We start from the raw sequence: 13,870 nt of genomic DNA on the forward strand, positions 1-13,870 counted from the left end.
CATTGATCACTACCCGTTGAGCCCGACAATCTAGCCAGCTTTCTACCCACCTTATAGTGCATTCATCCAGCCCATACTTCCTTAACTTGCTGACAAGAATACTGTGGGAGACCGTGTCAAAAGCTTTGGTAAAGTCAAGAAACAATACATCCACTGCTTTCCCTTCATCCACAGAACCAGTAATCTCATCATAAAAGGCGATTAGATTAGTCAGGCATGACCTTCCCTTGGTGAATCCATGCTGGCTGTTCCTGATCACTTTCCTCTCATTCAAGTGCTTCAGGATTGATTCTTTGAGGACCTGCTCCATGATTTTTCCAGGTACTGAGGTGAGGCTGACTGGCCTGTAGTTCCCAGGATCCTCCTTCTTCCCTTTTTTAAAGATTGGCACTACATTAGCCTTTTTTCCAGTCATCCGGGACTTCCCTCGTTCGCCACGAGTTTTCAAAGATAATGGCCAATGGCTCTGCAATCACAGCCACCAATTCCTTCAGCACTCTCGGATGCAACTCGTCCGGCCCCATGGACTTGTGCACGTCCAGCTTTTCTAAATAGTCCCTAACCACCTCTATCTCCACAGAGGGCTGGCCATCTCTTCCCCATTTTGTGATGCCCAGCGCAGCAGTCTGGGAGCTGACCTTGTTAGTGAAGACAGAGGCAAAAAAAGCATTGAGTACATTAGCTTTTTCCACATCCTCTGTCACTAGGTTGCCTCCCTCATTCAGTAAGGGGCCCACACTTTCCTTGGCTTTCTTCTTGTTGCCAACATACCTGAAGAAACCCTTCTTGTTACTCTTGACATCTCTTGCTAGCTGCAGCTCCAGGTGCGATTTGGCCCTCCTGATATCATTCCTACATGCCCAAGCAATATTTTTATACTCTTCCCTGGTCATATGTCCAACCTTCCACTTCTTGTCAGCTTCTTTTTTATGTTTCAGATCCGCTAGGATTTCACCATTAAGCCAAGCTGGTCGCCTGCCATATTTACTATTCTTTCGACTCATCGGGATGGTTTGTCCCTGTAACCTGAACAGGGATTCCTTGAAATACAGCCAGCTCTCCTGGACTCCTTTCCCCTTCATGTTAGTCCCCCAGGGGATCCTGGCCATCCATTCCCTGAGGGAGTCGAAGTCTGCTTTCCTGAAGTCCAGGGTCCGTATCCTGCTGCTTACCTTTCTTCCCTGCGTGATCAATGGATCACTTTTGTTCTAGTTTTTCATAATTGTTCCACTTCGTGGCATAGCTCTTCATATTTAACTATCTTCTCTTCTTGTTTCCTTTTTATTTTTGTCTGCTGGCACAGCAATGCCAATTAATGTGGTCTTGTTTGTTTTCTTTTCTACAACCACTATGTCTGGCCTCAAGTATCAGAGGGGTAGCCGTGTTAGTCTGGATCTGTAAAAGCAGCAAAGAGTCCTGTGGCACCTTATAGACTAACAGATGTATTGGAGCATAAGCTTTTGTGGGTGAATACCCACTTTGTCGGATGTCATGTATTCACCCACGAAAGCTTATGCTCCAATACATCTGTTAGTCTGTAAGGTGCCACAGGACTCTTTGCCGCTATGTCTGGCCTGTTGATAATTGTGACAATTGCCAGATCCCGTAAAATCTTCGCCTCTTCATTCTCTAGAGCACTTTCAAATCGGTGGGTCATAATTTTGCATGTTTCGTTTAAATCCATATTTTCCACAATGCTCCAGTTCAGACATTTGGCAATCTCATTGTGTCTCTTCATAAATTCTCTTCCAGTCAGGCTCCTGCAGGCGCTCAACAAAAGTTCCACCATCTCTTCTTTTTCAGAACACATTCTGCAGTTCAGGGAGCAGTTCTGTTGCCCAGTTTTGTTTAGAATGTAATCAACCCTTAATGATTGCTCTTGTGCAGTTGTAATGAGGCTCTCTGTCTCTCTTTTGAGTATCCCTCTATAAGTCATAAGCTTGTTAATCTTTTATCATTAATGGCTTTGATCTCTCTATCGCATTGATTTCTCTGTAAATCTTCCTAGTCTTTCTCCTTTTTTATGTTTTCTTAGGCTGAATGCATCCTTGTCCAGGACTTGGTATAGCGACCACGTGATCTTTTATTTTGGCTGACTGCTCATATTTTTGGATGTTATATTTTTCATTGTCAATTGCTTCTCCCACAGATAGCGGACCTTTTCCTCCATCATGTTGTCTGATGTACATCCTGGCCGTGTCTTGATTGATATCCATTACTCTATGCATTTTCAGGAGCTTTCTTGTTTGGATGTGAAATTTTTCTTCTTCTCTTGATTCCACTTGTTAACTCCGGCAGTGTACCATAATACTGTATCACCCAGTGGCTTAGATCAAATTCCTTGAGATGAGTTGTGTCTTTAGATTAGTTCTTATTCATCTGTAATACTGTTTCCCCACTTCTTCTTTGACTTCCTAATGTTGTAACTCTGTCAGTTCCATGAGGTATATGTAGGGGCCATGCTGAGAGGTATCTTGGATAATACCTCATTAACTTGTATGCTATCTGATTGTACCAGTTTGCCCCTCTTTACAGATGTGAATGCACATTTAGCCAAGCCAGCCCATAGCTTTATATCTTCACCAAACTTTTCTACGCATACTATCAATCTCAGTATCTCCTTCTGTGACCATTCATATATTTTCAAATCATCCATGTACTACAAATGGTTAACTGGTTGTTGCTCTTTGCTGATATGATAATCACCATTTATCTCAGGCATCATCCATATCAGTGGCAGCATTGCTACCGTGAACAGCACTGGTGATAAGGAGTCCCCTTGAAAGTTTCCTCTTTTAATTTGGACTTCATCAGTGAGAGTCCCTTTCAGGTGGAGTTGAGTGTTCTCATTAACCATAGATTGCTGCAGAAAGGAAATCATCCTTGGATGAATCTTGTGCATTTTCAGTGTCTTGATGATCCACAAATGTGGGAGCCTACTGTGCTTTTTGGGAGGCTATCCGCACCATCTCTAAACTTTTCCTTTCTTTTTTGTTTTGCATATTCTGTGATCCTCCTGCTCAGCTTGAGGTGGTCTTTTGTCCCTTCCATGTTCACTATACAGCCTTTTTGCTCAGGAGGCAGCATTCCATTGTGAGCTAGAATGGCCAGATATTCTTTGCCAAAATTGCTATTAGAAGTTTTCCACATTGTTGGTAAATATGGTACTCGGTCTATAAGTCATATGATCACTCTGACCTTCTTTCTTCTTTGCATGAGGACAGTTCTCCTCAGCAGTGCTAGGGCTCAGTAGTGCAGACCTTATGCAGGCCAGATTCCCATTGGGAGTTTTGCCTGTGTAAGGACTACAGAATCAAGACCATGCTAAGTATAAATATCCTACTGGTACTTAATGTTTTCCCTTGATACTATGGAGCTAGAAATAAAAAAGAGTGCAGATGGTGCCAATGGTCTAAGCCCATTTTTCACATGCTTCTCATCATGTTCCCACAAATCTCTGCATTTTTCTGTTCTGTAAAGCCAGGAAGAAAACAAATATATGAAATTATTAAGAAAATATATAAATTATTATTATTAAGTCCTGCCCCTTTTGAGGTCAATAGCAAAACCCCGTTTAACTTCAGGTGGTGTCAGGATTTCACCGTAAATCCATTAAACTATCATTATTTTTAGAACAAAATATGCTGAATTTATAGTAATACAGTAAATGTAGTTCTGTCAAAGGATTTTAAACACTGAGCAGTGTATCATGCAGGCAAACTTATCAGCCAGCTATCAACTAAGTACCCAATCCAAAACCTGTTGAAGTCTTTCCTTTGGCATCAATGGACTTTGGATCAGGCCTGGAAAACCTGGTCTTCCAAGATGGTGAGTGCTCTTAACTTGAATAGATGTGGGTGGGATTGAAGACATTCAGCACTTAGTAGGATCCGACCCATATATGTTGACAAATCACCCACATTCACAGCTTGCCAGTTAAAAATGTAGGATGAAGAGAGAGAATAATTTCAAAGATTCAATACACTGACCTTTTAGCTCTCCAGACCTCTTTTCAAATATGTATTAAGTCACACACAAAATCCGGAGTTCGACCCTCTTTAGAAAATGTTGCAAACCTTCAACTTCAATAAAGCTTTTCTGACATGATAAGAATGACATTCACAGCACAGCACAGCTAAGCCAAATAAATGAATCAAACAAGCAGATGACATAACACTATCCAGAGCAGAGTTTTTACATCCAAAAAGGGAGAAAAGCTAGAGAGGCTCCATGAAGTCTGCAGGGAAGATCGCTGTTGCTGTCTGTTTTATGTGAAAAGAGCTCATACACTGCCACGATGGGCAAAAGTTCAAGAAAGAAAGAAGGAACTGATTGTCTCAATTTGGTCTCAGGTGGGTTTTGATAACATTCCAAAAATCACTACACAAGTGCCGCAGCTCTATGTAGCTGGTAGTCTGCTCAGGAGAGTCTTTGTGGCCATTCAGGATTATGGTGCATTTACAGAGGTATGGCATAAGGGGATATTCCCTATGTACTTGCACTGTCCCTGGCTCCAGTTAATGCTACTAGTTTCCAAACTTCAGGCTTACAAAAATTTACCCCCAAGATAGCAAATGTATTCATTTGGATTATCCCATAAAAACCACACTGTGATGATCGCAACTAATCTTTCCTACCCTTTTATTGTATCACTGAATATGAAAAGCTACTCTTACAGAAGAAAGGTGAGATATAGTAGTGTGTTGTCAGGTGCCTGGAATGGTTATTCAGTGCATATGATTTTCATTTTTGTTTAATGCAAATGCATACAGTTCTCTCACTAAAAATGCATGATAAAAATGCATGATAAAAATGCACTAATATCTGTTTGCAAGATCAGCCCCATATGCTCAACAAGGTGTTGGTTATCTTTCTTTGTCACATAATATAACCTTTTAATTTAACCAGTTTCTTTTCTCTGCAGTTTATATTGGTCCATCTTGCCTCAGATTCTGCTCAGGGCGAGGACAATGTACTAGAAATGGCTGCAAGTAAGGGCTATAATAATACCAGAGTTGATGTGTTCACTTTTTGTCGTTCAGTTTACTTTTTAAACTGAAAATTGAAATTATTTTCATTTCAGCCCTTGTAATTCTATAAAGGCTAAATGTAAAATCAGTTAATATAGCATCTGAAATGCATCAAATTATTAATACAATGTAAGTTTAATAGTAAATTTCTAAATGACTTTATCTAATAATTTTCTTTTATATTAAACCTGGAGAGATTTGGACCACCTATTCATTTTGAAATGTACTATATTACATGCTAGAAATTACAATGATGCTTTTTTATATTATTTTTTTTACTGGTAAATTGTGGCTTTGCCATTTTCTATTAAACTGTGCCACTTTTTAACAGACTAGTATCTTTATATTAAGACCAAAAACAGCCTGGTTTTCAGAGGGGCAGTGATTTTTGAAAGTCAGGCTCCTTCAAGGTGTCTCGCTAAAACTCAAGGCTCATTAGCCACTTTTGAAGATGATGTTCTAAATATTTTCTGGGTTCTGTTGTATTGTGTGGCATTAGCTGTAATCACATTTGATCTGTTACAGTTACATAGTAGCAAACTAATTATTTGACATGTGGCAGGTGCAGTAGGATCTTAGTACCACAAACAAGAAGTAGACTATCTCTATATTTTTATTTTACAATATGTGGATATTGACTTCTATTTAGAGGAATAGCAATTTTTTTTTACCCAAAGGGTAAATATTGACCAAAACAAATACATCATCCATAAGAATATTTTGAATACAGTATGACTTATTTTGAAGAGTCTCTCACTTTAGGTTTGAGAAAATCAATGGACTTTATTTTTAAGGTTTTAAAAGTTTACAACTGTTATGTTTGGTTGCAAAACTGTATCTTGATCTTCCACAGGGGAGAAAAAGGTTTAAAACATTTATTTGGGACTAATTATGTTTTTAATATATATTTCTTATAGGTGTGACCCTGGGTACTCAGGACCCGCATGTGAAATGGCTTCCCAGACCTTCCCCGTGTTTATTTCAGAAAGCTTTGGGAGCTCCAGGCTCTCATCCTATCACAATTTTTACTCTATCCGTGGTGCTGAAGTCAGCTTTGGCTGTGGAGTCCTAGCAAGTGGCAAGGCATTGGTTTTTAACAAAGATGGAAGACGTCAACTAATCACTTCTTTTCTTGACAGCTCACAGTCCAGGTGAATAAGAAAGAATAGTAATGTGCTATAAACAAACCTAGAGACTATATTTGTAATAGAATTTACTGGTCCTTTCATCTTCACTTTTTGTTTCATTTAACCTCTCTTGTGACATGAGCAAAATTATGGAACATTTTGTTTCATATTTTAATTTTGATTGTGTAGAATAAGCTATAGTCCTTTCATTTCCCCTGTTTTTTAAATAGCATGAGTATTAAACAGATATGGGGCAGTTATTGTATAGCCAGGCTAGAAAATATGAAATGTTAATATCAAAACTGAATGTCAGAGCCAAGTGCTAATTAATTATGTATAAGGTTGTATTTATTTGACAGCTTGTGGCAGCTGATTAGATCCATTCAGTATCTCCTCCTCCCCTCCAGTGCCTAATAAATAATTAAATGCTGTAATGATTGGCATTTTAAAAATATATATGCCACATTGCATTACTTGATTGTAAAAACCATTTCAGCTACAAACAACTCATAACTGCTGTTTCTCAAAATTTGTCTCAATTTTTAAGATCAGAAAATGTGATTAGGAAAAAATGCTATATAAATGGCACCCTTACCAATATTTATGTAATTCTGATCTAGGTTCCTCCAGTTCACTCTGCGCTTGGGAAGCAAGTCTGTGCTGAGTACATGCAAAGCACCTGATCAGCCAGGAGAAGGAGTGTTACTACACTATTCATATGACAATGGGATTACATGGAAACTACTGGAACATTACTCTTATCTCAACTATCATGAGCCAAGGTATATGGATTATAATTTCGAAAAGTGATATCTAAAGACAGCTAATATTGTGAGCAGTAATTTGCAGCAGTATAGAGTATAAATACATTTGTACTGAGATGTAGGGGAACTAATTTATACAATCTATACTTTCCAATTTATTGTGTTACGGAAAATCAGAGTATTCTGAGCACCATATGTATCTGAGTCTTGGACGTTGGCAAGGAAATTCAGCCTTACCGTAAGCAACTTGGCTTCAATGTGTTGCATCTGCTTACACCAGCATTCAGTTTAGCTCAAGATTGCTTATCCCAAACAGAACTGAAGTTGTTTCCAGTATATTGGAAATCTGAGCTAAGGAAAAATGAGGAGCAGATGAGCATCAGAGATTTTTCCTTCATACAATCAGCCGTTGCCACTTTTCTGTTGTTAACACAACAAATATTAAAGTCTATATCATCCCCTCCTTGGACAAGTTCAAACTGTGGTGCCAAACCTGCAGGAGGTCTAAGTATGGTTTGAAATGTGGGTTACTCCTTGCTAACTGAGCATTCTGTGCCTTCATCTCCCTCCTCAAACATTTGCACCAATTCTGAACACATTCCTTTTTTGCCCATTCATATAAAAATAGATCGTTAGGAACAACCATCCAGCTTACATGGCAGAACAAATTGGAGCAGTTGTGGAAGAGTAGGAAGAAAGTTTCACAGTGAATCTCTGGCCTTGCATCAGATTAAAGGAGGAGGGGAATAATGGCCTCAAAGAAGACCTCAGATTTGCTTGAACCAACCCTATCCCCTCCCATGGAAACAGTCACGGGAAGGGAAAGGTTAAGATAAAATATGCACAGCATTAAAGCCACAGACATCCTACCATATAATTCGCTTGGGCTAGGAGTTTGTGGGCCCAAGAAGGAGGCGAGGGCATGATCTACCCATGAGGATGTCTCAAGTTCTTCAGGGAAATCCTAAAAATCCTGAGCCATCCAAACAGAAAGATGCCTCTTCTTTTTCAGCCCAGTTTATTGTACAGCCATGCTGCCATTGACTAATCATTCATGTTTGGCTACAGTTCAGGAAAGCACTTAAGCACAAGCTTAACATTAAGCTCATGAAAGCCCCATTGAACTCACTTAGGCACATGCCTGAGTGCTTTTCAGAATCAGGAACTTTTGTGCCTTTACACCCTGCATCCTAGCTAAGCACTAAATAAAAATTGCTGCTTTGGGTTCTTACACATCTATATGTTTTTCCCTAGTTGCTGACTATTGTTAAATTGTAATTAAAATGTACATTTATCAAACAGAGATGAACCTATATCAAGGAAAGATTTGATTCACTCTTCCCACTAATGTAATAACTAGACAATAGAAAAGATGATTAAGAACATTACAATGGAAACAATTCTGTAACATTAAAAATATTTATTTGGAGTAATACATAGTATACCCCATAAAATGAGGGCAATTACTGTCTTTGATCGGATCTTCTTTATCTGGCTTTAATTTCTAAAGTTTTAAATATTTCCTAGAGAGTGATTGTATAAACTCTAATACTAATAATCCTCCTTCAAAATTTTCTTTTGCTTCCTTTATTACGGTCACATATATATTTTATATGGTGCTGTTTCTAATTTTTAGATCCAAAATTACAAGTGTAGGATTTATATTTCCTCAAGGTTTTTAATAGACAGTGTTATTAATTTTTTACAATAAAATGGGCAATGCACATCCCAGTAACTGATTTTAATCAAGTTTCATATATAAATGTAGTAATTTACATTGGTGCTGTCAACCTCTTATCTATTTGATCATCAGTACAAGCAGTTTAGTTTCTGTAGTTCTAGCGGCACTAAGGACTAAGCTCAACATATACCCAATATATGATCAAAACATGCATGTTATAAAGGTTTTCCCAAGTTTTTACTATTTATGGGAAGATGGAACAAATGAACAGACATGCAAACCTGAAGGTAATACTGACAATTATTATGATTAAGAACATGAAAAAAGCTTCACCTCTGTATGTTAAGTTGTCTAAAAATATCTACTTTTGGGTAACAGATGGACTGCTGTAAAGTTTGGCCGTCAATCTGTATCCAGAAATTTAATTAATCTTCAGTCATATGAAAAAATTACATATTTAATGTTCTGCTGGAAAGTGCATGTAATCTACTGCTATCTGACAGCAACATTTTTCTTCTCAGAAGAACAGCAGTGGTTTTTCAATATTAGGTATGCGCATAGCTTGAAAGAACGAGATCAGAGCAAAGGTCTCTCTGCTAGTTTTAAAAAAATCTGATGGTGTGTGGTAATGGTACTAAGAACACTTTTCTTCTCTGCAGTGGAAAAGTCATCAGCAAGAATTCCCCTCCTTTTTTATCTATCTCTTGCAAATCAAAGTCAAACAAGAGAAGCTGTTGTAAATGTAAATACACTAGGGTTCTGCATGTTAACATATGCACTCCATAGCCTTTCAATGTTCTATTTGCCCCCTATCAGGGGGTGAGTAGTTTATTTTCACAGACAAGTAATTAGTTACGTTTTTCATTATCATCAATATATTAGTAATGAGTGTAGTTACCACTTTTAGGATTTTCAGTTACTGCCAGCTAGGAATAGCAACTACTTATGTGAGTTGAAGAGATGCAGAAGGAATTAAATAGCATCAGAGTCAGCCACTAAAACAGAAATGTGTCCAGGGTTCTAAGAAAGTCCTACTTCATGCAGGCAGCTGCTCAGTGCTTCATGTTGTGTGCTGAGCAGAGTGTTCTTTAGTGGCCCATGAGTGTGATCTCTCCTCAGCTTACTTCATTTTTATTGGCTTGTAAGAAACAAAGTATCGTGCTCAACAGCTCTTTCAGCTTTCAGTGGAAGTTCAGCTCCTAACTACCATCTGTGCCTTGAAAACTCTACCCTGAAGGTTGTAGGTTTGATACTCCTTGTGGACAAGGATTTGTTTGGTGGGGAAAGGGCTGCTTTTGTGGTTAATGTACATGAGAGTTAGGAGATCCAGGTCTTATTCATGCCACAGACTTCCTGTGTGCAAGTCACTTAATCTCTTTGTGCCTCAGTTTCCTCATTTGTAAAATGGAGATAATTGCTTAGGTTGAACATTGTTTTTAAAGTAGAAAATATGTATTTTCTGAACCCCTAACTTTACAAAGATTGAATAGATTTTTCGCAAACTTTCTCAAAAATGTATCTTTGGTTTGAAACCAAGGAGAGGAAGGTGAGCTGAAGTTAATTCCTTGTTTAGTATGACCCATTTAATGCCTCTCCTCCCTTATTTAGAAAGTTACAAACTGAAAACAGGGCTTGGAATAGGATACTATCTCAGCCATTGAAGGGGCAGAACTGGCATGGTTCTATTATAAGGGGTTAGAGCAAGTCCTAGCAAAGAGGCCACACAGAGAGATTTCATTCTTCCTGCATGTTCAAGTGCTATGAAGTGGATAGGTCCTTCAATCCACTATACAGATCCCCTAGCAAAACCTTCCTCTCTCAGAGGGACTGCAGTGTCCATAGACACTATCACAACTCTGTGAGAAGATCCTACAGCATCACTTGACCACTAAGCCCTGGTCTACACTAGGTCTTTAGGTCGAATTTAGCAGCGTTAAATCGATGTAAACCTGCACCCGTCCACACGATGAAGCCCTTTATTTCAACTTAAAGGGCTCTAAAAATCGATTTCCTTACTCCACCCCTGACAAGTGGATTAGCGCTTAAATCGTCCTGGCCGGGTCGAATTTGGGGTACTGTGGACACAATTCAACGGTATTGGCCTCCAGGAGCTATCCCAGAGTGCTCCATTGTGACCGCTCTGGACAGCACTCTCAACTCAGATGCATGATTGTTTGCCATTGCTCTGACGCAGGGAGGGGCGACTGATGACACGGCTTACAGGGTTGGCTTACAGGAAGTTAAAATCAACAAAGGGGGTGTCTTTACATCAAGGAGTATTTCAGGCAGGACTTCACGGAGGGTTCCAATAAAAAATGGTGCACCTAATTTATTGTTCTTATTGGAACAAGGAGGTTAGTCTGGCCTCTGATTGATACATGGCTAGATTTACCTCGCTGCACCTTCTCTGTGAGTGACTGCAGTGTGACCCAGAGGAATGAGTCCCCTAGACGGGGGGGGGAGTTTGCAAATGAGTACAAAACAAATCTGGTCTATTTCTTGTTTTGATACACTCCATCTGTCTTTTACATCTTTGGCTGGCAGCAGACGGTGCAGAAGGACTGCATGCCATCCACATCTCATGGCTGCTCGGCAGAAGATGATGCAATAGGACTGCTAGCAATCAGTATCACCTGCCTGCTCACCATAAGATGGTTCAATAGGACTAACTGCAGGACTAAAGAGAATGACCTGATCAAGTCACTCCAAATTTAGTCCCTGCGCCCATGTCTGCCCAGGCACTCCTGATCGACCTCACAGAAGCGACCAGGAGCACCTCGGACATGACGATGACGGCTACCAGTCCTATTGCACCGTCTGCTGCCACAAGGCAATGGGTTGCTACTGCTGTGTAGCAATGCCGTACCGCGTCTGCCAGCACCCAGGAGACATAGGGTGACGGTTACCTGAGCGGGCTCCATGCTTGCCATGGTATGGCGTCTGCACAGGTAACTCAGGAAAAAAGGTGCGAAACGATTGTCTGCCCTTGCTTTCACGGAGGGAGGGAGGGAACGGGGTCCTGATGATATGTACCCAGAACCACCCACGACAATGTTTTAGCCCCATCAGGCATTGGGATCTCAACCCAGAATTCCAATGGGCAGCGGAGACTGCGGGAACTGTGGGATAGCTACCCACAGTGCAACGCTCTGGAAGTTGACGCTTGCCTCGGTACTGTGGAAGCACTCCGCCGAGTTAATGCACTTAGAGCATTTTCTGTGGGGACACACACACTCAAATATATAAAACCGATTTCTAAAAAACCGACTTCTATAAATTTGACCTAATTTCGCAGTGTAGACATACCCTCAGTAATAGCAACCCAGTTGATGTTGCTGTCTTATTTAAATATCCATCCATGTTTATTATAACTGAGCTATTTTTTCAGCATACCTCTTTCACAAACTGTTTGTGCTTGTTGATCCTGGATGCCATCTCATGAGCCTAGAACCTCAATATAGCTTTTCTTGCAAGTGTTTATCCTGACTCTGTGTGGTCTACATTTCTTTCCCAGTTCTTCCCAAAAGTCACTTGTTTAGTCACACCATTTGATTTTTCCTGCTAATCAATTAAAATGTTATTTCTTTAAAATAAATGTGACATTGCACAGCTGTTTTAATGCATAAATTAGGCTTCACAAAAACAATTTAGCAAGTGGTTTTAACTGTGTGGTTTTGTGCAAAGATATCTAAAGGTACATGACAATTTCACATATCACAGAGAACAAAAGAGTATACCACAAACCTTGAATAATCATAAAATCTGGAAAAAATTTAGTGCTAAGAGTATAAAATGATGTTTCCACTTTATCTGGCTTGTTATTGTATTTAAATTTCCTCTTTAAAAAAAAGAAAACACATGAGCCTCAGTATAAATTTACTGAAAACCCCTTTGCCAGCAATTAATTGTACACTGATGGAGACAAATGTCCATTTTGCCATTCTGCTTCACATCTCACCTTGTATGTTGTACGTGGGCAGCATGGTACTAGTGATTTATGGAACTTTCAAGAAGGTGTCATTGCTGTGGCAATTAATGTATGCTTCCTGCTGCTGTATACAATAATTGCTCCTGGAAATTAGATATTATTCTTAATTTTCTTCACAGTTTGTCAAGTACAGGTTTGATGTCATAGCTGCCATGACAAATCAAGTGACCTTGCACAGCACAGTAAGCTCATGGGACTGGCCTATGATAAAATTTCTACACAGCAATAAAAGAAATGTGTATGCCACACAAGACTACACATAATCTCTCTGCCTGACAAGATTAATCTTGATTGGTCCTCGAGCTGAGAATTTGCTAGGGTCAGTTCTTCTAAGTGAATGCACAACTTCATTATATTGGGCAATAAAAATAAATTTGAAATTAAAAGTATTCCTACACTACAGAGTAGAGCGCACAAACCACATATGTCTTATCAGATCAAAACAAAGTACATAGGGATTGAGTCATTGAAGCTGATGGTGGGAGATATATATCGCCCATCCCTGTACCAATAAGGGCCATTGTGTTGTAGCTCAAATCTCAGTTCTAGGGAAACAAGAGCTGTTGCATTCACTTGCCCTTCCTCCAGGTTTCTCATATCACATGGAAGGGAAGCTTTAAAATCTGCCTGGAGCTCCTTAGTAGCAGCATGGCAGAAGCTACTGTGGGGCTGTGCTGAATCAATGGAACCTTTGGCCTCCTTTGCTGCACTTGCTGCATCCAGCGTTAGGGATGTGTGGGTCTCTTGCAGGTCCAAGGTCCCATGGCAGAGTAGATGTTATGGCTGATTTTCCAACTCCAACTCCCTGCCCCTGACTTTTTCTGCCTTTGAGTCCATCTACAGCAGTAGAAACCAGTGTAGACCTCAGGCTGAATTTAACCCATAATTTTTAGATTCTGTGTGTACTTTAAAATAAAAATGAACTATTTTGGATTCCCACAAAACTATTATGTGTAATGACAGTGTGAATAAGAACTTGGATTTGTTTTTCAGAATAATTTCTGTGGAGCTACCAGAAGATGCAAGACAATTTGGTATTCAATTCAGATGGTGGCAACCATATCATTCTTCTCAGGGAGAAGATGTATGGGCTATCGATGAGATCATCATGACCTCCGTGCTTTTCAATAGCATTAGTCTAGACTTCACCAATCTAGTAGAAGTCACTCAGTCTCTGGGATTCTACTTGGGAAATGTTCAACCATGCTGTGGCCATGACTGGACCCTTTGGTGAGAATGTAGATCATTTGTGTTGTATTTAAGTAGTTAATTTTAATATA

General features: G+C 39.6%; 1 protein-coding gene across 2 annotated transcripts in view; it reads left to right on the forward strand.

Annotated features, from left to right (window-relative positions):
- RELN (reelin) overlaps nucleotides 1-13,870 on the forward strand; it is a 468,214-nt gene that overhangs the window by 319,655 nt on the left and 134,689 nt on the right. For both annotated transcript variants that reach the window (XM_048836399.2, XM_048836401.2), the window contains exons 17-20: nucleotides 4,925-4,991; nucleotides 5,948-6,181; nucleotides 6,778-6,939; nucleotides 13,584-13,820. In XM_048836399.2, coding sequence (XP_048692356.2) covers nucleotides 4,925-4,991; nucleotides 5,948-6,181; nucleotides 6,778-6,939; nucleotides 13,584-13,820 — 700 coding nt within the window. The remainder of the gene's footprint in view (nucleotides 1-4,924; nucleotides 4,992-5,947; nucleotides 6,182-6,777; nucleotides 6,940-13,583; nucleotides 13,821-13,870) is intronic.

This window comes from Caretta caretta, chromosome 1 (assembly GCF_965140235.1).
Source record: "Caretta caretta isolate rCarCar2 chromosome 1, rCarCar1.hap1, whole genome shotgun sequence".
NCBI lineage: Eukaryota > Metazoa > Chordata > Testudines > Cheloniidae > Caretta > Caretta caretta.